The sequence below is a fragment of the Pteropus alecto genome, unplaced genomic scaffold (genome assembly GCF_000325575.1).
Source record: "Pteropus alecto unplaced genomic scaffold, ASM32557v1 scaffold45, whole genome shotgun sequence".
Classification (NCBI taxonomy): domain Eukaryota; kingdom Metazoa; phylum Chordata; class Mammalia; order Chiroptera; family Pteropodidae; genus Pteropus; species Pteropus alecto.
In genome coordinates this window covers 32,529,951-32,554,564 of record NW_006442491.1, presented here as the reverse complement: position 1 = coordinate 32,554,564, position 24,614 = coordinate 32,529,951, and the positions used below count along the sequence as shown (strand labels likewise).

The 24,614-nt window shown below is 40.2% G+C and overlaps 1 protein-coding gene across 4 annotated transcripts in view; it reads left to right on the top strand.

Moving 5' to 3' along the window:
• The window catches only part of ADNP (activity dependent neuroprotector homeobox), a 29,973-nt gene extending 11,399 nt beyond the window's left edge, over positions 1-18,574 (top strand). For all 4 annotated transcript variants that reach the window (XM_006921913.3, XM_006921915.3, XM_006921916.3 and 1 more), the window contains 3 exons: positions 6,561-6,673; positions 8,426-8,518; positions 13,132-18,574. In XM_006921913.3, coding sequence (XP_006921975.1) covers positions 6,566-6,673; positions 8,426-8,518; positions 13,132-16,239 — 3,309 coding nt within the window. In that variant the 5' untranslated portion in view covers positions 6,561-6,565 and the 3' untranslated portion in view covers positions 16,240-18,574. The remainder of the gene's footprint in view (positions 1-6,560; positions 6,674-8,425; positions 8,519-13,131) is intronic.
• Positions 18,575-24,614: the final 6,040 nt, after the last annotated feature.

Here is a 24,614-nt window from a genome sequence, read left to right as displayed (position 1 = left end):
TGATGTTTTCCTTACTAGTTTTTATCTTAATGGGTCCTAAATATTTCCAAAGAGATATCACAAAATCTGTTTTTTGTTTGTTTGTTTTTTTACAGTACCATCATGGGTAACAGTGAATCTCTTCCATCAGAATCTTCTTAAAATGCCTAGCTTTTTAAAAAATAGCATAACTTAACATTTTTAGTTAGATCAGTGGTTTAAAGAAACTTCAAATATCTGACTCTTAAACCCTAGTGTGGGTTATAAAAAAATTTTTTATGTAAATACTTTCATAGGCATTAATTGAAGTATAGTTGATCCATGAACAACACAGGTTTGAACTGCACAGGTCAACTTACACGCAGATTTTTTTTTTTTTTTAATAAATATGTATAATACTGTAAATGTTTTCCTTACAATTTTCTTAATATTTTTTCTAGCTTTATTGTAAGGATACAGTATATAATACATATAACATACAAAATATGTGTTAATCAACTATTAATCTATCAGTAAGGCTTTCAGTCAACAAACAGTAAGGCATTAGTAAAGTTTTGGGGGAGTCAGAAGTTATACTTGAGTTTTCAACTGCACAACGGGTCAGTGCCCCACCCCTTGCATTATTCAAGGATCAACTAACTGTACTTTGTTTTAAGCATCAAGGATCTGAACTTCTTAAATATTAATTTGGGTCAGTGATGTTACCAAAACTGAAATCGTTTGTTATAGTAGCTTTAATGTCTTCCTAATTTTATTTAACTTAGGAAATACAGCAGCCATTTTCTTCACTAGTAATGGCATCATTTCTAGCCTTTGTTGTTTTTCCCCCTCCAAGTTAAAGATATCCCTAGAGAGACTGTATTTATCTTGACAGTTTTAATGTAGAAATGTTTAAAAGACAACATCAAAGTATAAACAGTGTTCTAATCTTTAGGCTTACTGTAGGCTTCGTATAACCATATTCTGATCAGACTAATTTTATTTAGGGGAGATTTTCACTAAACTGTTGGAATTCTGCCATATTCATCAAACTTCTGCTCTGGTTGATTGCCCACTAGGTCGATTTTATGTTTCAGTAGACTGCCACGTCACCATTAGTTTGCATTATAAGCTTAGTTTAGACAAGTAACTATTTCAAGGAGATATTTGGGGACAGAGAACTTTTTCTACTTACACTGTCCGTTTCAACCTGAGCCCTTCCACTTTTTATCTTTTTTATATCAGCTAAGATTTCTTCAGAAACAAGGGTTACCTCTTTAGGGGACGGGGTTGAAACCCACTGGTTTAGACTAAGCAGCTTATGTTTAGCTGTTACCAGGAAGAAGTGTAACCACCCTTGTCTAGCTCTCAATGCAGTGTTAGAAATGTTTTTCTTATGAAAACTGTAGATTTGCGTTTGCGAATATAACTGATATGTTTGTTGTCACTCTGGGATATGTTCAGATTTCAGTTCCCAAATACTGGAAAGCAGCAGAGTTATACCAGTGGATGGTAGAAACTAGGACACATGATCATATTTACTTATTTATCGTGTGGCATGTTAAATTAACATGTTTTTATTAGGAAGTTGGGAAACACCGCATAACGATGCACGTAAAAGTATGAAGAAATGTGTACTGGAAAATGCCATGCTAGAGCCACACTTACAGTAATAGAATCTGGAGAAGTTTGATTTGGAGGCTTGCTTTTTTCTTTTCCTCTTGGCTTAATTACCTGTGCCTGGTCAAAGGTTTAAGTTTGGGTTTTATGGTTGTTTTGTTTTATTCTCTGATGGCACAGTTGTAAATGCTTTTCTGCTTTTTTTCTACCTCTAAAAACAGGGACTAAATGTTGCCATCTTTGATCCCGTGGTTTTGCAGAGAGACTACCACATACAGACAAGCCCCGTTGACTCTTGGTGTGTCGGGCCCTACAGACCTTGCGTTGAGCCTGCTAAAACCAGTACTGTCATCTGTTGAGTTTCTCTCCATCTTCCTAACCCAGAGGATCCTGAGTACACCTGACTAGATCCAAGCTTTTTAGCAGAGCTGTTTTTTCATAAGTGATTTAACTATTTTCCAGTTAATGACCTTTCTGCTTCAGTGAAGTCCACAGTCATTGATGTTGTCATCCTTCCCCTGTGCAGATTCGGCATACATATGTCTCCTCGTGAGACAGGTTCTCTCCTTTATGTTACTCCTTGGTATTTGGAGTAAAAGAGTATTTTTGGAGGGGAAAGAGGTGCACGGATCTGATCAATCTTTTATATGTAATACATAGATTAAGTTCATCTGTAGCCTAGGGCTACAGATCTTAGATTTTTATTTCAGTCATCTGACTCTTGCTTTCTTAAGAAAGCATGTGAGTAGTAGTTTGGCCCAGGATTAGTAAAACTTTAATGTTTTGGCCCCAATCAGTAGGTGTGGGTATAATTTGCAAAGATTGCTAGGAAAAAAGAAGTGTGGCTGAATCATTCAACAGTGAATTTAAATCATTCTGAAAAATTAATGATTTAAGTCTAGTTCACCAGATGTTATGCTTACTGAAAGCTACTTAACTTCAGTTGTTAAGCATTTGGAAATTCTGTTATTAATGGGTCACTGAGCTTTCCCAAATTCTTTTAGAATTTAGAAAGTGTTTGACTCTTTCCATGGTGTTTTGTTTTTGATTAATGAAACCAGGGGCCAAAGCATCTTTCAAAATAACTACATCTTCCTGGCAAATTCCTCTTCTTCCTACTAGACCCAGTTCACAATTATTTTGCATAAAATTACCCATCTCCCCTCTTAGGCACTTCCTCTTAGGTCTACCAAGACTTTTGGTTACAGGTGACATGAACCAAAGTTTAAACAAAAATGATCATGTGTTTGCTCTTGTTTCTGAAAAGTCGGAGGTAGGAGAGCTGTCTTTCAGGCACAGATGGATTGAGGACCTTAAGCAGTGTCAGCAGGACTTTTTCCCTTCCTCTGCTTTCTCCATGTGCTGGCAGATCCTGACTGCTTGTCAGCATCACTGTCAGCCCTGGTTGAGGCGCATGTCCAACTCTGTACTAATCAGTGTCTACAAAGATAAAATACTCTTAATTGGTTGACCTGAGTCATGTACAGTCTGCTATAATGGATGAAGGGCCTCCTAGCTGACTGCACATCAGTAGTGGCAGGAATGGTTCCAGGAGGAAGTTGAGCAGACCAAAAAAAGAAAACAAAAAAACAACACAGGTATCTTCTTTACTTCAGCGATCTAGTGCCTACTGTGTGCTCTAGATCTTGTCCCCTAGAATTGATGGACTGTTGAAGGGGAAGAACTGTGTCCTGTTCATCTCTCTATTCCTAGTATATTGACTGGCAAAGTGTTGATGCTCTGAAAGTGATTAATGAACAGAGGAAAATGGTACTGTTCTATTAAATTGGATATTTTCCCATTTTTATGCCATGAGTTAAGAGGTTTATGGTTTGGCTGAAGGAAGAGTGCTTCCTTGGTATTGGGGTAATGGTACTGACCTTGTGAAAATGGCCATCCTGATAGCCAAGGTCAAGAGAAAGGATTAGCCACTTGGGAACAAATCTGGAGGGAAAGTAAGCCCATTCCTCTGTTCCTTTCAAAGCCCATCTCTATACAGTTTTTGACATTATTGTAACCTATCCTTCCTAAGATTAATGATTGTAAATATTTTGTCCTCTCTTTCTATTCAAAAGTGAGGAAACTGTCCTTAATCTCAGGCAGTCAATTTCCTGTTTGCTCTTTTTCCTACCCTTCAGTCACTTAAGGTACGGGCACCTTGTCCAGATTTCTAATTTAAAGGGCTGTTGAGGGATGAGGAGGAGCAGGGGTAATTCTTAAAAGTATTTAAATAAGAATTAAATAGAAAACATTAATGAAACTTGGAGCCAGCTGTTGATTTGAAGTTGTTTCTTAACCACAAGCAGTAGGCTGAAAAAAATACTTAGGGCCTTTGAGTTCTTTTTCTTATCATCCATAATAATTCTAACATTAACTGTGATAGAGTTTGTTGGAGGCTTTAAGGAACCTTTGGCTTGTTAACGGACAGAGAAAAGCTCAGGAAATAATACACAAGAAATGGTAACTGGCACCTTCTGAGAAGGGGAGCTACATGGCTGGAGGCTAGGAGTATGAGGGAGCCTTCTTTGCTTAAATTCCGGTACTGTGTGCCTGTCTCGTATACTAAGAAAAGTATTTAAAGCAAAAAAAAAAAAAAAAAAATCTTAAATGCATTTGAGGATTCTAACACGTATGAATGTGTTATTCCAGCTATAGATGAACAAAATTTTAGAAATGGCCTCCATAAGCAATCACATGGAGGGCACCTCTGTCTGGGGAAGGGGACATATTAGAAATGTCATGAAGACTATTATAATCTTAACTCAGAATATTCTGCATCTTTCAGTGTAAACTTTATCTTGGATTCCTCCTAGTTGCTAGTCATGGAACAAAGAACCATTTTTTGTACAGCATTTTCCAAATAGGCAGTGTCACTTTTATTTATGAGACTGTCTATTCAGTAATAAGTAAACTAGAGATTTACTCTATGGCAGAAATGTCACTTTTTATAAATTATAATCTTTTTTTGTAACGAAGCTCCCTTTTGAGCATACTCACTTCTTAAGAACTGCAGGTGGATAAATTAGATACCTGTCATGCAGTGAGGTCTTTCATTTGGAGGTCTTCAGATGCCTTTATTAGCTGTGGGTATGCACGTAGAATGCCTGGTATTTTCCATAGGAGAATGGGTTTTCCTTTATCCTGAGCTGCAGTTTGATTCCCTTGAATGTTTTCTGTATAGGCTGGTAGCTTCAGTGATAGCAACATTTCCTGATCTTTATATATTTGTTTTCCTGAAATTTTGAGTTACTTATTGAGGAGGCAGAGGAAACCAGTAATGGCTGCCTTCTGGGCACCTCTCTGCTCTGAAGTGAAGCAGGATTAACTTGGGAAGTTCCAAAGGAACTGCCGGATTTTGGCCCACAGGGAGTTTATGAAGTGAATAGAGAAACAGTCTCTTCTCATCCATTTTGATGTTCGGGCTCTTCATTTGATGACCTGGTTTGTGGAAATGTTTTATTAAGTAACTGATAGAAAATTTTCTGGTTTTAAGTTTTAAATCTTTTTGGTGATTTAAAACAATTTAGCAATCAAATTTCCATAAGGAATAATAGATTTGACTTTGAACACACATGAATTTATATCAGAAGTCACTTCTAAATCTGCTGTTAGCTAAATATTAAACAGATTATTGGATGGCGGAGAGTACAGAGGACACCACAGTCATGTTTCATAGCTAGTAGGAGTTCCATCACGAAGACGAGAAGGCCGAAGTGTTTCTCAGTAACATTCATTTCTCTTTCGGCCTCAATTACACTTTAGTTTTTCATATAGAATATTTTGAGACTTCTACGTTCTGGTAACATCCAGATTCATAATTTCTAGGAGTTATTGTTTGGTCGGCTTCACCCTTTTTTCTTTCCATTTTTTTCACAGTTAATATTAATTTTTGGATTAGAATAATGAGGTAATGTGATATTACATTTGAATTAGTTGACTTTGTGATTTATAAATGGTAGTGGTATTATAGAGTGGTATTATAAACAACCCTTATTTATTAGAAAAGCAGATTTACATGTATTAAATTTCAACTCCTGATGCTTTAGCTTTTGTTTTTGCCTTCATTTTTAGTTTTTAGAACTGCTTTGTATCTTGCAATATTTAGATTGATAAATTGTTGCTCTGTTTTATAAGAAACAGGTATAGTCTCATTGGAAGCCATACAAAGTCTCAACCACCCAAGTTTTGCCAGTTTTATTTTCTCAACCTTTGTTTTTAAGGGACTTAGGAAAGTGGATCTAAATTTCTTCGATATATTAAGTCATTTAAATAATTTTTCAATTCTCTCACACACATACACTCTTTTCAAGAATATCCCCTAAAATTATAACAGTGTTTTTAATAGCATTATTTGCTGTGGTGCTGAGAGCCCAGTTTTCCCCATCTCAGCATTTATTCTGTGACCATAAGTGAGTGCCTTTGTCCAGGTATGGTGCTTGACTGAAGGGCAAGTTACACAACCATTTAGTGTCTTTAGCTTGAGTAGTATACAGAAACTTTTAAAGATTGTTTCTTTAAGAATACCATAGCAGTGTGCAGGATAGTTCCCACACATCAAAAGCTGCTTTTCCCTGGCACTCAGAATTATGTGGTAATGATGCTGAAGTGGTGAGCATTTTCTATTTTCAGAGGTTCAACATCACAAGGAGAAAAACACTCACACTTGATTTTAAAATAATCCGTTGGTATTATTAAACCTAATTCTCAACTTTAAAAGTTCATCACCAAATGTTTAATCAGAATTGTACCAGATTAGACTCATTGCCAATCTATAACATAAAATGTCCTGTTAAAAATAGAGAAGATCAGAGAGCACTTATTTTTGCCTGCTTGCTTTAAGTATTCAGAACATACCTAATAAAGATATCTATTCACCTTTTTTGTCAGACTGGGCCAGGGTTTTTGATCCTACCATCAGTGGAATTAGTAAATATTACAAGTTGTACATGTTTTGACTTGACTTAAATTTTTTTTTCCAATAGAAACTATGTTCCAACTTCCTGTCAACAATCTTGGCAGTTTAAGAAAAGCCCGGAAAACTGTGAAAAAAATACTTAGTGACATTGGGTTGGAATACTGTAAAGAACACATAGAAGTAAGTAGCATGTCATTTTTTAATTTTAACATGACTCAGCTTCTGATCGATTACTTTGTGTCAGCGGCCAGGATGGTTAATTCTTAGGTGTGATTCTGAATTTTGACCATAGCGTTAGCTTCTCCAGAGCTTTCTCAATTAGCCTAACTTGTTCCCTTATCCCTAAAATGGGCTTTTTCATCTTGGCATTCTGAAGCAAAGCAGTTACCGTTGAGGACATACACACGTCAGACATTTTACTAGGTGCTTTAAAATTGTGTCTAAATTCAAATCCTTAAAGCAACTGGGGGTAGGGGGTATAGGAATTCTTATCTCCAATTTACAGATGAAGAAACAGTAAGGAAATAGGTCCACCTCACAGCTAAGCATGTGGCAGGGTCTGTCTGTGGGACTCCAGAGCCTTTTCTCGTTCTGATATACCTGAATGTTCTGGCTGACCTTCTCATTGTTGAAGCATGGTGGTTTGGGTGCTTGTTGTCTCTTCCTTAGGATTTGAGCATTTGTTGGCCCCTTTGACCCATCATAGATGATTATCTTCCCATTGTATAACAGTTTGGACTTCACAAACTGTTTTCCTAGACTTTATTCTATGAGCTTTCTAATAACCCTGTGGGGTAGCCAGTGCATTGGTCTCATTTTCCAGATCTCACTGCTCTAGGTCTTATGGTTAGTTGGTCAAAGCCTCTGATTGAAAAGAAATGTTTAAAGCTGTTTTCCCCACTAGCCTTTACGTTCCAGCTGGTAAGGGACTGTAACTACCTTGTCCATCCGTGTATTCCTAGCACCTAGCATAGTGCTGGGTACATAACAGGCACTCAGTAAATGTTTGGATGGAATTGAAAGTAAACAATTTCCTGCAGCAGGTTTTCTTTTCCTTATTACCATTGATAATAGTAGGGGTTTGTCATATAGACTGAGGCTTCTCAAAAGTGGGCTTCTCAGTTGTCCCCACTCACTCCACTCCCTCTCCAGCCGCTCAGGTTCATGTAGATCTGCCTAGTGAAACAGTCCATTTACATTGCACTCGGAGTATTCTTCACAATAAGTAATGTAAATGAAAAGATAACTTCTCTTTCCTGCATTTGATTTGTTCCTCCCATTTGTTACATATTCTGGAATGTACATGTATTTGATTTTTTTCACACTAAACAGTGTACCTTTTGGGAACAAGGAATACGCCCCTAAGACTTTATTTTCTTAGCCTGGGGGGAAGCACTCCATTGAATTTTTACATAAGAGTATAAATTGAACATAATACTGTTTAATTTTTTTTGAATACCTTTATTCTTTTTTGGGTTCAGAAATCCTGAGTTTTCTTCCCAGTCGAATTCCCCTACCCCACTCCCAATTTAATTATTACACAACTGAAATATCACATCTGCTATGCTGGAAGTGAGCATTACACTCCATTCTAATACTACAACTGATGAATTACAACACTCTAATGACTTTGGTGTTGGGTACTTTGGTATTCATATGTGTCTACATTTTTTATTTAATTAGAACTTTCAGCGTTTTCCTTGGAAACCTGGCTGAACATTAGGAGAATGTTTGGTTGATATAAAACATCCAGTACAACTTCTATATACCTTTTTTGTATTTCCTAAGAGCATTACGGCTCCTAGTTGTTTTTGGTGGGATTGGCTTTCCAGCGCATCACTCCAGCCCTAATTAAAATATAGGTTATAGGTGTAAGGTTGGGCTAGAGTTGATACCACTATGTTTTTGTAAACTTTTTTCACTGTTTTCTAGGATTTTAAACAGTTTGAACCTAATGACTTTTATTTGAAAAACACTACATGGGAGGATGTAGGACTGTGGGACCCTTCACTTACAAAAAACCAGGTAAGTGGCACAGGAGACTTCCCCAAATGGTAGCATCCTTGGTATACTCCCTTTTCAGCTCTAGGCCTTTCATAGTGGTAGATTGTTTGTAGTCAACAACCTAACGTGGAAATTGTCAAAACTGATTACAGTCATGTGCCACATTACTGTTTTGTCAACAATGGACCAAATGTACAATAGTGGTCTCATGAGATTATAATGGAGCTGAAAATTTTTTATTACCTAGTGATGTTGAAGCTGTCATAAGAGTAATATAACATGTGCTATCATTTGTGGTGATGCTAGTGTAAACAAATATGCTGCCAGTCTTATAAAAGTATAGCATATATAATTGCAGTGTAATTTTGATAATAATGAGTACTTTACTGTTTTATATGTTTACTGTTTTACTTTTATCATTATTTGAGAATGTACTCTTTCTACTTACATAAAAAAGTTTGCTGTAAAAGAGTATGCCATGTCAGGAGCAGTTTCATACCTCTGCCATGTCTCTTGATTGCATCATTTTCTCTTGTGCTTGGTTTAATCTCATGTTTTGTTTATCATGGCCCCTAAGTGTACAAAATCCACAGCTAATGTTGACCATAAGAGGTCATATCGAGTGATTGACCTGGAAACGAAATTGAGAGTGTTAGGACTACAAAGGTGGAAAATCAGTGACGGTTATTATTGCTTAGCAGTCAGTCAGACATGTCCCATTCCACCATAGCTACGATCTTAAAGAATAAGAACAAAGTGATGGAAGCTGTTAAAGGATCAACTTCATTGAAGGCAATGAGACCAACAGAGTTTTAAAGGGTCTATATCAAACTGGAGACACTTCTAATGACCTGGACTGAAGACCAGACATAGAAGCATATAGCTCAGCACCATGATGATCACTGCCAAAGCAAAATGTTTGTGATGTTGAAAGAAAAGGCTAGACCCAACGACAGTGTTGAATTTACTGCTAGCTCTGGGTGGTTTAAAGGATTCAAGAATGATGTCAAGGCAGCTAAAGAATTTTTGGAAACTCTAGATAAGCTGATTATAGAGGAAAATTACTTGCCAGAGCAAATACTCTCTATGGATGAAACTTCCCGATTCTGGAAAGGGATGTCTGAAAGGACTTTCATCCATAAAGAGACCGAGTCAGTGCCAGGTTTCAAGGCTTTCAAGGACAGGATAACAGTCTCACTTGGGGGCAGTGTTGCAGGCTATAAATTGAAACCCTTTTGTAATCTTGCACAGTGGGAACCTCGGGGTCTTCGAGCATATCAAACACATTGGCAGTGTACTACAGGAGCAATAAGAAGTCGTGGATGACCCTGCTCCTCTTCCAGGATGCCCTCCCTGAGTTGCTCCACCAGTGAAATGGAATACTGTTTGGGGAATAACATACCTTTCAAGATTTTGCTTGTTGTTGATAATGCTCCCAGACATCCTCCTTTTATTGGTGATTTTCATCCTAATATTAAGTAATGCTGCTTCCTCCAAATACCACCTCTTGGATCCAGCCAATGAATCAAACAGTTTTTAAAAGCCTACTGCCTGAGGACCTTTTCCCAGGCTATTGCTGCAGCTGAGGAAGACACTGAATGCAATTCTGGAAGATATGCAGTATCTGTCACTGCATAAGCACCTTGCTTGGGCTTGAGGTGATAACACCAAGGAATGTATGAAAGACATCAAGAAGACACTCAGGAGGTTTGTCCGAGACTTAAGAGGATTTGCCAAGGATGGGGAAGGGCAAAAATCAACACACCTGTGGCTGAGATGGCAAATAACTTTAACCTGAGTGTGGATGAGGATGACATTGAGGAGCTCCTAGAGGTGGTTCCTGAGGAATTGACTAATGAATTGTTAAAATTGGAACAGGAACACTTAGCCAAAGAAAATGCAAGAGACAAGGAAACTGCAGAAGAAAAAGAAACCCCCAAGCAAATTCACAGCAAAGGGCTGGCAGAAGCTTTTACAAACCTCAATAAGCTCCTTAAAAAGTTTGAAAACACAGACCTGAACAAGGAAAAGTTTTCATTAGTAGAAAGGGAGGGGTGGCGCATTATCTGCTTAGAAGCAAATCTATGATGAAAGGAAGAAGCAAATCATCATGGATATATTTCTGGAAGGACAGATACTTCCTCAAGAAGAGCCTCAGGCAAGTCCTTCAGGAGGTATTCAGGAGAACACATTGTTATTGTAGGGAATGATGGCTCCATGCCTCGTATTGCCCCTGAAGACCTACCAGTGGGACAAAATGTAGATAGAGATGAAAGACAGTGATACTGATGATCTGACCCTGTGTAGGCCTTAGCTGATAGATGTCTTCATTAACAGAAGTTTAAAAAGTTTTTTAAAAAGTTAAATGGAAAACTTATAAGGATATAAAGAAAAAACTTTTATACAGCTATACAATGTATTTGTTTTAAGCTAAGTGTTACTAGAGTCAAAGTTTTTTAAAACTTACAGTAAGCTAAGGTTACTTTATTATAGAAAAAATTTTAATAAATTTAGTGAAGCCTAAGTGTACAGTGTTTTATAGGTTATACAGTAGTATAATGTCCTAGGCCTTCACATTCATTCACTGATTCACCCAGAGCAGCTTCCAGTCCTGCAAGCTCCATTCACGGTAAGTGTTCTATACAGGTGTACCATTTATCTCTTATACTTTATTTTTATTATACCTAGTCTGTGTTTAGATACATAATACCTAACCATTGTGTGACAGTTGCCTATAGTATTCAGTATAATAACATGATGTACAGGCTTGTAGCCTAGGAGCAACAGGATTATATGCCATGTAGCCTAGGTGTGTAGTAGGCTAGACCATCTAGGTTTGTGTAAATGCATTCTTATGTTAGCACAACAGTGAAATCACGTAAGAACGCATTTCTCCGAATGTATCCCTCTTATTAAGCAACACATGATTGTATTTCATATTTTCTTAAGTGGTAGGGAAAACTAGGAAGAATTTTGTGTCTTTTGTCATAGGACTAAAACTTCAAGTGTAAAAATTAGAAATTGTTACTTAGAAGTTCTGAAGCCCATTGTATAACAGCGTGCCCTCTGCCCCCCAAAAAAGTACTTTGGCTCATCTGTTCCTAAAATGTTCCCTCCAGCATTCTGTTCATCTAGGTTATACATTTTTCTGTGTGTACATTGCAATCTTTGTTTTTTCTAGAGAGAGGAAGACCACGTTTTTTCTCTCGTTAACGTTTTCTTGTTCCACTATGTTGATGTCACCCAGCCCCCGTGGTGGACCTAAGCCAGCACACAGGGGAGGGAGTTGGTAGCTCTTCAGGATAGCAGTGACAGAAGTGTAACTTAAATTTTTACAAATTACAATTAAAAATAATATTAGATAGTCTGAAGTATCAGCAGTGCGAACAGGTATCGTTCGGTGAAGATGTGACAGATAGTTAGTAGGTGGCATTTCCTTTTCCACAGGGAGAAGTGATTGTCAGTTCAAACTTTACTGTTACCTTTGCAGTAGTGATTATAATTCTGGATTATTGATCTGTTCATCTATCAGAACATACTTGGCAGGGAATTAGTACTTTTTAAACTCTACCTCAGAAATGGTTATCTATACCCCAGGAAAAGGTATCACCAACAGTCTTAGAATACAAAAGCTTACTAGTGGGACACATTATTCAATTTTATGAATCCCACAGTCTCTATTCTAACGCTAAAGAAGGGTTGAGCTTTAAGCAGAGTATTTCATTTTTATTCAAACCAGTATCTAAAACAAAGTAGGTTTCTAGAGAAAAATGGTCATCTCTGGCCAACCTTGTGTTTCACCTGTCTTTATCAAAGGACCAACTACACAAATAGGGATGAGCATGATTCTGGATGTCGCTCTTGATACCAGGATATTTTGCAGTGTTTTAAAGGTTTTTTAACACCATGCACTCTTCACAGTCTGTACGACATTTTTTATTTAACTTCTTAATTTGAATCAAAGCATTACTTCATTACTGCTTTTGTAGCTGCTCTTGTTTGAGAAGGAACAGCATGGCTTGTAGAAGAAAGCCTGCTTTTCAAATCAGTAGTTTTTTGATCAGCAATGAACTCTGAATACTACACTGGACTTCAATCAGAGGAAAAATATGTTTGAGATTTTTGAAGATCTTTTTTCTATGAAAATTTTTCCATGATGGGAAGGATAAAAGGTGTATCTTTATATTTGGTTGCCTAATTGAACTGCAGCATACTGGGCCCTAAATTTTGCTATATAGTAAATCTGAAGAAGCCTTACTAATTCACTGGGTGAAAGTATTTACATATAGTTTATTCTTGTCATTTCTAACTGTAGAATGTTTGTCTTGAAACCATTTATCTTTGGTTTGTCTAAAGCCAGTCAGCAAATGTCACTCTGGTCTTTTATAAACATTGAGAAGAACTTACTGAGTTTTTTATTTATACTGTGGAACTCAGAAGTATTTAGTTTAGAACAGCTTTTTCAATTGAGTTTATATTTCATAAATGTATTTCGCAAAAGAAAAAATCAAGGTGTTAAAGTTTCAGTTCTAAAAATAATGTGTCTATTAAAAATAGAGACTGGACAAAAACCTAGAACCTGTTATTGCCTATCTGAAGTGGCATTCTGATTCCAGTTTTTGTCTTTTCTTTAGGACTATCGGACAAAACCTTTTTGCTGCAGCGCTTGTCCATTTTCTTCAAAATTCTTCTCTGCCTACAAAAGTCATTTCCGGAATGTCCATAGTGAAGACTTTGAAAATAGGATTCTCCTTAATTGTCCCTACTGTACCTTCAATGCAGACAAAAAGACTTTGGAAACACACATTAAAATATTTCATGCTCCAAACGCCAGCGCACCAAGTAGCAGCCTCAGCACTTTCAAAGATAAAAGCAAGAATGATGGCCTTAAACCTAAGCAGGCTGACAACATAGAGCAAGCTGTTTATTACTGTAAGAAGTGCACTTACCGAGATCCTGTCTACGAAATAGTTAGGAAGCACATTTACAGGGAACATTTTCAGCATGTGGCAGCACCCTACATAGCAAAGGCAGGTGAAAAATCACTCAATGGTGCTGTCCCCTTAGGCTCAAATGCCCGGGAAGAAGGTAGTATTCACTGCAAGCGATGCCTTTTTATGCCAAAGTCCTACGAAGCTTTGGTACAACATGTCATCGAAGACCACGAACGCATAGGCTATCAGGTCACTGCCATGATCGGGCACACAAATGTGGTAGTTCCCCGAACCAAACCTTTGATGCTAATTGCTCCTAAACCTCAAGAGAAGAAGGGCATGGGACTCCAGTCGAGAATTGGTTCCCTTGCTTCTGGAAACGTCCGGTCTTTGCCGTCACAGCAGATGGTGAATCGACTCTCAATACCAAAGCCTAACTTAAATTCGACAGGCGTCAACATGATGTCCAGTGTTCACCTGCAGCAGAACAACTATGGCGTCAAATCTGTAGGCCAGGGCTATGGCGTTGGCCAGTCAATGAGACTGGGTCTAGGTGGCAGCCCACCAGTTTCCATCCCTCAGCAGTCTCAGTCTGTGAAGCAGTTACTTCCCAGTGGAAATGGAAGATCTTATGGGCTGGGGTCAGAGCAGAGGTCCCAGGCACCAGCAAGATACTCCCTGCAGTCCGCCAATGCCTCCTCTCTCCCGTCAGGCCAGTTAAAGTCTCCTTCCCTCTCGCAGTCACAGGCATCCAGAGTATTAGGTCAGTCCAGTTCCAAACCTCCTGCAGCTGCCACGGGCCCTCCCCCAGCTAATACTTCCTCAACTCAGAAGTGGAAAATATGCACGATCTGTAATGAGCTTTTTCCTGAAAATGTCTATAGTGTGCACTTCGAAAAAGAACATAAAGCTGAAAAAGTTCCAGCAGTAGCCAACTACATTATGAAAATACATAATTTTACTAGCAAATGCCTCTACTGTAATCGCTATTTGCCCACAGATACTCTGCTCAACCATATGTTAATTCATGGTCTGTCTTGTCCGTATTGCCGTTCAACTTTCAACGATGTGGAAAAGATGGCAGCACACATGAGGATGGTTCACATTGATGAAGAGATGGGACCTAAAACAGATTCTACTTTGAGTTTTGATTTGACATTGCAGCAGGGTAGTCACACTAACATCCATCTCCTTGTAACCACGTACAACCTGAGGGATGCCCCAGCCGAATCTGTCGCTTACCATGCCCAAAATAACCCTCCGGTCCCTCCAAAGCCACAGCCAAAAGTTCAGGAAAAAGCAGATATCCCTGTTAAAAGTTCACCTCAAGCTGCAGTGCCCTATAAAAAAGATGTCGGGAAAACCCTTTGCCCTCTTTGTTTTTCAATCCTGAAAGGACCCATATCTGATGCACTTGCACATCACTTAAGAGAGAGGCACCAGGTTATTCAGACGGTTCATCCAGTGGAGAAAAAGCTCACTTACAAATGTATCCATTGCCTTGGTGTGTATACCAGCAACATGACCGCCTCGACTATTACTCTGCACCTCGTTCACTGCAGGGGCGTTGGAAAGACTCAGAACGGCCAGGATAAGACAAATGCTCCCTCTCGGCTTAATCAGTCACCGGGACTGGCACCTGTGAAGCGCACTTACGAGCAAGTGGAGTTCCCTTTGCTGAAAAAGCGGAAGTTAGATGATGATAGCGATTCACCCAGCTTCTTTGAAGAGAAGCCTGAGGAGCCTGTTGTTTTAGCTTTAGACCCCAAGGGTCATGAAGATGATTCCTATGAAGCCAGGAAAAGCTTCCTAACAAAGTATTTCAACAAACAGCCCTATCCCACCAGGAGAGAAATTGAGAAGCTGGCAGCCAGTTTATGGTTGTGGAAGAGTGATATTGCTTCCCATTTTAGTAACAAGAGGAAGAAGTGTGTCAGAGACTGTGAGAAGTACAAGCCTGGTGTGCTACTGGGCTTCAACATGAAAGAATTAAACAAAGTTAAGCATGAGATGGATTTTGATGCTGAATGGCTATTTGAAAATCATGACGAGAAAGATTCCAGAGTCAATGCTAGTAAAACTGCTGACAAAAAGCTCAACCTTGGGAAGGAGGATGACAGTTCCTCAGACAGTTTTGAAAATTTGGAAGAAGAATCCAATGGAAGTGGTAGCCCTTTTGAGCCTGTTTTTGAAGTTGAGCCTAAAATCCCTAATGATAATCCAGAGGAGCACATACCGAAGGTAATTTCTGAGGATGCTTTAGAACCTGAGAAGCTAGACCAAAAAGAAGAGGATGGTTCAAAATACGAAACTCTTCATTTGACTGAGGAACCAACCAAACTGATGCCTGATGCTTCCGATAGTGAGGTTGACCAAGATGATGTTGTTGAGTGGAAAGATGGTGCTTCTCCATCTGAGAGTGGCCCTGGTTCCCAACAAATGTCAGACTTTGAGGACAACACATGTGAAATGAAACCAGGAACCTGGTCTGATGAGTCTTCCCAGAGTGAAGATGCAAGGAGCAGTAAGCCAGCTGCCAAAAAAAAGGCTACCATGCAAGGTGACAGAGAGCAGTTGAAATGGAAGAATAGTTCCTATGGAAAAGTTGAAGGGTTTTGGTCCAAGGACCAGTCTCAGTGGAAGAATGCATCTGAAAATGATGAGCGCTTATCTAACCCACAGATTGAGTGGCAGAATAGCACAATTGACAGTGAGGATGGGGAGCAGTTTGACAATATGACTGATGGAGTAGCTGAGCCAATGCATGGCAGCTTAACCGGAGTTAAACTGAGCAGCCAACAGGCATGAGTGCCAGATTCTCTGGCATCGGTGACAAAATGCAGCCTGGAACTCTGCTCTGCTCTTAGTATGACTGCAAAGCTATATTCTGACTGGTACTGCCTTCTGAGTGCTGGATCATCAGGCTCTAGGGACATGTGGCCACTGCGTCCCCAGTGGTTATTTCCATGACACATGATTGGCTGATCTTGCTTCAGAACTTGCTGTGACAGATGCAGTAACTAAATGTGAAAAACCAATAAGCTGGTGGCTCACGAATGCACACGGGGAAAAGCAGTGATTTATTTTATCTGCCTTCTCAACATTTCTTTCCCTCTGTAAAATGTTTGGTTGGATGTCTTTGAGAAGTGTTACCCGATTCACATGGTAGTGTAGGGCCAACATATGAGCTACCAATCCAATGTGTATAGTAGACTTTGGGGAAAATTGATTTTTTTTCATGTATTCATTCTGAATAGTTGAAATGTATATTTGTACAGTCTTTTAGACCTATTCAAGTGATGCTTATGATATTGTTATTGTGTACCCATCATAGATTTTTTTTTAGTGTTGCCCTTGCTGTGTAATAAACGCTACATCTAGTTTACCTAGCAAAAGCTTGAAATTACGCTAGTATGAACTTTTGGACAGATTTAGTTTTTGCACATAACCTTGTACAATCTTGCAACAGAGGCCAGCCACATAAGATATATATCTGGACTCTCTTGTATTATAGATTTTTTCTTGTTCTGAATATCCTTGACAGTACAGCTGACAAAACAAAAACTGGTATTTCAGATCTGTTTTCTGAAATCTTTTAAGCTAAAATCACATGCAAGAATTGACTTTGCAGCTACTAATTTTGACACCTTTTAGATCTGTATGGAAGTGTGTTGTGTTGAGGCAGCCAACCAATGAGTGCTGCGTTTTGGATATTTAGTTTTATCTTTAGTTAAACACCACCTGGTGTATTCATTTATACCATCTAATATATGACACACTGTTGTAGTATGTATAATTTCGTGATCTTTATTTCCCTTTGTATTCATTTTAAGCATCTAAATAAATTGCTGTATTGTGCTTAATGTAAATATTTGCTTTATTACACATTACAGTCCTATGTGTCCATTATGTCTTGTGCCAGTTGATGCCATGGCTCTTTCATCAGAGATGGAAACCACAGCCACTGAGGAACCTTGTGGAGACCAAGATCTGCCATTGGCATAAAGGATGCTTTCTCTCTCGAGGCACCTGTTACAGATTCCTTCGGTTTTGTCTTCCCTTTTAACTGCTAAAATAAACATCCTTGAGTTTTTCAGTTCCCCTTTTGTTAAGGAGCAGAGCCTGCATATATATGTAAATGTCTTGATAAAAGGATGTAAACATAAATTGGCATTAATTTGCAAGCAGAATCTTAATGCCTTGGTGTTCTTTCTTCTGAATGAAGTAAATGTTAGTTTTCACCTTATAATGGGAACAATTGTACTAAACAGGCAACTACTCTCTCTCGTTATAACTCTTGACCATCTTGCTATTAAGAAAAAGGCTTTGGAGATGACACATTTGGAGGGCTTTCAAGATGGAAGGAGCTGGTATGTTTTTACTACGCATAGATCCCCAAGAGCAACTCATAGGAAGAACGGGAAGTTAAGAGGAGGCCAAGTTAGGCCAGTGTTTTCAGCTGTTGTAACAATGGTGGGATTAGCTGATCCTTGCAGACAGCAGAGGCTGGTCAGTCACCTCTCGACATTGGCCTAGAGTTCTGAAGTAGCTGGTTTCCATAATTTCTAAGACACTCCAAAAGATTCGTCTTGATAATGCTTTTGTTACCTGAGAGTAGAAATTTGACCAGCCCCCCCACTTTAAATGTCATGCTACTCAAAATACAGGAGAAAGCGTAGGAATAGAATCTTTAAGGTGTTAGGGGCTGGTGTGGAGCTTTTTGATTTTTACACAGTTAAGTTACAAATTCTATGGACACCAGCTAATATTTAGGACAGGATGTCCCCAAATACGAAATCAGGAAAACGTATTGAGAAGGTTTCTCTTACTTGAGGATAGTAACACCAGCTGAATTTAAGCCATCTCACATTTATTTTGAAATTACTCTGCCTCGTGAACAGGTGGGAACGTGGCCTGGGGCCTGGGCTTACAGCCCTCCTGGAGCACTGATGAGAGACTGGGTAGAATAGTGGGCTCCCCTGCTTACACGTTTGAGCAGACAGACGAGTATGCTGCCTCGCTTAGGTGGGAGTGGACCTTATTGGCATTCAGAAATGGCCACCTGAGAATTGGAAATGAAGATTCCCAACTGGAAATGTTGAAGAGCCCTAAAAGTGTCTCAATAAAAGCCATTTTCAAAGAATATCGTTGCTATTGTTTGCTTTTGGAATAACCTGGAAATAAAAGCTGTGGCAAACTGCCACCTAATTAGAGAATATAACTTTAGATTGAAAAATTCTGTAGGTTTTTCTTAAAAACAATTCCAGAGAACTTTTTTGCCCTTGAAATTCTCTAGTGGTCGGGAGTTCCAGAGGCAGACTGACTAGCACTGTGGTTTCCCTTCTCGGCACATCAAAGCATTGTCTTTGTCCCATCTTTGGTTCCATCATTAAGCAGTTACAGAGTCTGTCAAACAGCCCTTTGTCCCCTCTTAAGATCCAAACGAAGAGGATCTGCCCTTTTTATTGCCCTAAAGTTTGGTCCGAATGCCTGCCCATTTGTAAAAATGCACACTTTCTGAAGAGGATGAGTGCCAGATCTGAAAACTAACGATACAGCAAAGATTTAGGGAGCACACTGTCTAAAAGACTTCGGTATGAGACATTAAACTTGTTTTTGTCTAGTGAGTCTGCCACATAGAGGGGGTGGTTCCCCTCCACTGACTGCAGGCTGCCTGCACCAAACCCTCCAGAAGGGGCCCCAAGTTATTGCCAGGTGGTTATATATATACCATTGGAGCTTGAGAACCACGTAGTTAGGATGATGGAAAGTATTACTAAGGAATCTAGTGGAACTACAACTTGGGGGCTTTGTTCAAAAATCAGCATATAAGGTGAAAGTGGTTATGTCCTGAAAAATCCTTTTAAGTCACAATTTCCGTGTACTCCAATTAAGGACATGGGAAGGTTGGTCCATAGTCATTTCCAGGACAGATGCTCTATGAATGGAATAAAGGGCAGGATTTTCTGCTCAATTTAAATGAGTTTTTGCAAATACGTGTGTTTCAGAATACAATGTGCATCTGTGATAGAAACCAACCCGTTCCCCCACACCCGTTAGAGGTATGGCCATTCAAACCTAAACTGGTTTTTGCAATAAAAATCTTGCTGTACCTTTATTAATGCCTTCCTACTACGTGAAGCAAAATGGATGTCCTAATAAGCAAATTGTTGACTTTTTGGAAATTGATAAAGCAAGAGGCTAGAAATAAAAGGGCTTTCCCAGTGTGCTTGTGAACGCTATATTGGCTGCCATCTATCTAGATTGGAGCAGAATGTGACAGCTGTGTTGGTGAAGCAGCCATCTGAGGGTCTAGGGATTAAAAGTAAAGACCCTGCCTTGGAGACTGTTTGCTGCATGGTCTGCTGGTGGTTGCATCTGCCAGCAGAGCCATATGGGCTTCCCCAGGAAGAAAGAGCCAAGAATGGCTCAAACAGCCCTATCCTCCTAGGAGGGGACATCCAGGCCAGAGGAGTGACTACACCTTTCCTAGGAGTGGGAGGATATTGTTTTAAAAACTGCCTGGAGCTCAGGGCACATCTGAGTACGTATTTACTCAAGTACTTTTAGAACACCACTGGGTGTTCCTGGGCCTAGCTGTAGGGCACTAGATTCCAAGATAATTTGAGTCCTCAAAACAGTCCTGCCCCAGCCCTCCAACTCTGCCAAGTAAAAGTCCTGTAAAGGGAGTATTAGCTCCATGCTTCAGGACACAAAGGTTCAGAGACGCGAACGTCCCCGCTGGCAGAAGGGAAGCTGCCAACTTGGACCCAGGCTGAGCACAGCCACTGGAATTCCCAACCACACCATGCAGCCTTGATCTTGGCAAAAGACTGGCTTCATAAGGAGGCTTTCTCTGCTATGAATGCAAAGTCACATGAGCCCCAGTCTCTAAACCAACACATGCTTTCCCTGACACAGCAATTCCAAACTATACTCACTGCCATCTTCTTCATTTTTGCCACATCTGCCTAACAATTCTTACATACTTAGTGTATTCCAACTCCCCTTTTTAAAAATGGGAAACTCTGTTTCTATGTTCTAGTGTATTCCAACTCCCTTTTTAAAAATGGGAAACTATGTTTCTATGTTCTAGTGTATTCCAACTCCCCTTTTTAAAAATGGAAAACTGTGTTCCAAAAAAAAGGACACCAGCACGATTTGCCACTAATGAAGGTATCCATAAAACATATAGACAAAACATCCTAAATTTTTGCCACCTGTAATTGCTGAAAGCTGTGAGCCTGAGACTTGCTGTTTGTTAAAAAGAACACTTGGGTTCAGGGCATACTGGCACCAAAATGAGACTTTCTCCTTGGCTCAGGCCTTATGTCTCAGTGTGACTTGTGTTACGTAATGCATGCTGGTGGCAACGACTAAGGACTTGAGATGGCCCCAGGCTGGGTAGTGGCTCAGAGTGCTTCTCAGGGGATGAAGTCTTTGTGATTCCCTTGCCCAGCTTTAGACTCCCTTTTTTATGAAATAAGAATCTTCCTGGCAGGTAACAGGAACTCCAGCGTGGACTGGGCTTAATAAAAGGAACACACAGGTAACTGGCTGTGCCTGAGTAGGGGCGGGCTCCTCAGTGACATCAGCAAGGGCTCAGGTCCCATGTCCTGACACGTACATGGCCATCTTTATCCTGGTATTCGTGGGGTGCTTCCATTTACCTTCCCCGAGAGGTTTCCCTTCCCTCACTAATGAACAAGAGTCCTGAACTCAGAGCCAATTAGGCCATTCCAGAACTATTTCCTGCAGCTGGTGGGCTTAGGCCAGAGCTACCTTAGTCACTGAGCTAGAATCACTTATCTTGATTGGCTTAGGTTGGTCTGCATCCATCTCTGGAGCTGGGGTGGAATCGAAACCCAAACCGGAAACCAACTCAAACCCAGCCCCACACCACACTCAGGAAGGTGTGAGATGGACGTGGAGGCCACTCTACTTTTCAAATGAAACCTCATGCAGTATAGAAAACGGAAGAAAATCCTTGAAAATCCCTTGACTGCATTCTTTGAAAGTATTGATCTCCAGCCCCAACGCATACTGAAGTCACCTGGGGGAACATCAAAACCTGTCCCAGGGACTCTTGTAACTGGTCTGGGAGTGACCCAGCTGATTGCAATGTTCAGCCAAGACAGACCACTGTTTTAAAGACATATGGGCTACTGTGTGAGCCTTCCCCTGATCAAGGTATTTGCTACCCTTGGTTTCCTGTATAAAACCATTTTTTCTATTTCTCTCATTCAACAAACACCTGTTCGTGTGAGACAGCCTAGGGCATCCCATCTCTATACTCAATGATGCAACCTATGTGTAGAAAACAATCATACGTATGCAAGCGAATGCCTTAGTGTCTCAAGGCTCAGCAGAGGCAACGAGACCGCAGGCCTGAACGGACAACCCTTCTTCCCTGGCCAGGGTCACCACTGCAGCCCCGCTCAGCTCTTAGGTATGCCAACAGAAGAAAAGCACGTACCTTGCTCTGGGGGCGCCCCTCCAGACTTCGTCCGTCTCCTATGCCTCAAGCCAACCTCTCCCTGAACAGAGGCACCGATAAGATGCTGAATGTTACATTTATAACGGAGCGGCTCCCTGGAAGACCCAATGAGAGTCCTTCCGGGTTAAGGGACTGCCTCCAGCACCAGGCTGGTCTGGCTTGACGCTTCAGGGGGAACATATGTTTCTCCCGACCAAATAAATTCGTCTGCTTCCGTCCCCTCCTTAACTCCTTCCTCAGACTTGAGTCATGTATAGCCAGCAGAGCGTACTCACCAAAGTCCCGGTGGAGAAGTCAGAGGCAAGCCTCCGACCCGCTGCCCCTCCCCAGCAGCTCACAAGCCTGAAATGCATCCAGCTGACGATTATTGATGATTATTGATTATTGATGCTTCTGAATCCACAGCAAGCCCACGAGACTCACGGAGGAAATTCTGTGACAGCTGCTGGAGTCAGAATCACTCTGAATCTTCCCCAACCCCAAGATGCTCTTGACAAGACAAAGTGGGGTTTTGCTTTAAGATGGGGAGGAAAAATGCCTTGGTGCCTCCAGCTGCCTAGGTCAATGAATCTTCTCCAGAGAGTGAGTAATCCTGTAAGTAGACACCTTTGGGGTGTGTCTGCCTAGCCTCCAACCCTCCTCTCTGCAAACTCCCCTTTCCACTCCAGGAGGAAGAGCTTTTATCATGAATGGACGTTGCATTTTGTCAGATGCTTTTTCTGCATCATATTGAAGTGATCGCATGGGTTTGGATTTTTATTCAGTGTCACATTGGTTGACTTTCAGATGTTAAACCAACCTTGCATTCGTAGGACAGCTCCCACCTGGCCGTGGTGTATAATCCTTTCTGTATGTTGCTGGACTCGGTCTGCTAATATGTCAGGGACTCTTGCATCTATATTCATAAGAGATATTGGTCTGTAGTTTCCTTATGATGTCTTTGACTGGGTATCAGTCACTCCCAAGCACACACTTCTATAGTGAGACCCCACCTCTGTCCCAGTGGAACTTGGAATTGGGGCATGGAAATGCTTGCTAGTCTGCCAGTTGCTTGACCTGTAATGACCATGCAGCTGCCACACTCCACCCGCCCCATGTCCTGGGGATAACTTCCCCATGGGTCCAAGAGTCTCAAATGCAAATACCACAGGGGCCGGGCAGGTAAGATAAATTAGTGAAACATTTTGGATACAAGAGACACCTGGAGAGCACGGCCCCTCTAAAGGGGCTCAGCTTTAGCTCATCATTGCCCGATAGCCCAGTTTTTGAAGAGAAACTGGAAATCTAGTTCTTTCTCTTGACTGTCTTAATTTTGAATGACTGGCAACTGATTTCAACTGAACTTTAGAATAGGTAAACATCAAAATATCAAAAAGGATACAAAAGTTAAAACTGAAAAATCCACTTCTCACCCAAAACAGATATTCACTGTTCTCAAATTTCTCCTTATCCTTTGAGAGAATTTTAATGTCTTTCTTTCTCATACAGATGGTATATCGTGTACATTTTAATGCACTTCGGCTTTCGTATCTTGGAGATATTTCCATACCAATTCATAAAGAACTCCTCATCCATTTTTACAATGGCACGGGGACCCCTTCGTCCATAGGTGTACGGACTCCTATACCGAGCAACCCCGTAGCAATGATCGCTTAGGGTCTTTCCAGTCTCCCTAATTCGATATGTGATGAATAACAGTTTGCATTTACCGTTTCTCTCATGTGTGCACATCGGGAGGCTAGATCTCTCGGGGTGGAATCACTAGATTCAAGGGTACACACACTTCTCATGAGAATGGCATCCCCCAGCCAATGTGTGAGAATGCACGTTTCTTCAAAATGTCACCAACGAAGTTATCGAAAAGATTTCATTTTGCCAGCCCAATAAGGGAAAACAGTAATTTCAACCTTCTTTCATTCTTACTGGTATAGATTGTGGTTGACTATCTTTTCAATTTTTAAATGGCTTTTCGCATTTTCTTTTTAGTGAAATGTCTACTCAGATCCTTTGCCCATTTTTCTTTTTTTTCACTTATTTATCTGTAAGAGCTGTTTATATATGAGGGAGACTATCCCTTTGTAATATGAGCTGCAAATATAGTTTCTCTGTTCGTTATTTGTCTTTTTGATCATTTGCCTTTTGAATTTGCTTAGGATTTTGTTGCTTTGGTTTGGGATTTTTTTTCTTTTGTTTGAGTTTTCTGTTTTTGCTGTGCAGAGATTTACATTCTTTGTAATATAATCAATTTTATCCATCTTTTATGGCTTCTGGATTTTGTATGATTCTCTGTTTCTGCCTCTTTATAAATTCATTTTATACATTTAACTCCTTAATCCATTTGGAATTTTGGAATGGTTTCTGATACAGCGAGGTATAGAACTGACTTTATTTTTTCCAGATGGTTATCCAGTTGTCTCAACATGAAAACAATTGAAAAACAGTTCAGGGTAAACCAGACATCTCTGTCAATCTGTGGGCCGTCGTCTTGAAATCCCTTGCTGTGACAGACATGAAGGTCCCATCCACTGGAGAAGAGGGGAGGTGATGGACCAAAAAGTCTTGCTCTCATGAACATTTGCAATGGCCTTTCCACTCATGTCCCTGTCCAACAACCACCACAAAAGAAAAGGAAGATCGCGCTTTCATAGGCTGCAAAGTGACCCCTGCGACAGGCGCTGGGGCCTGC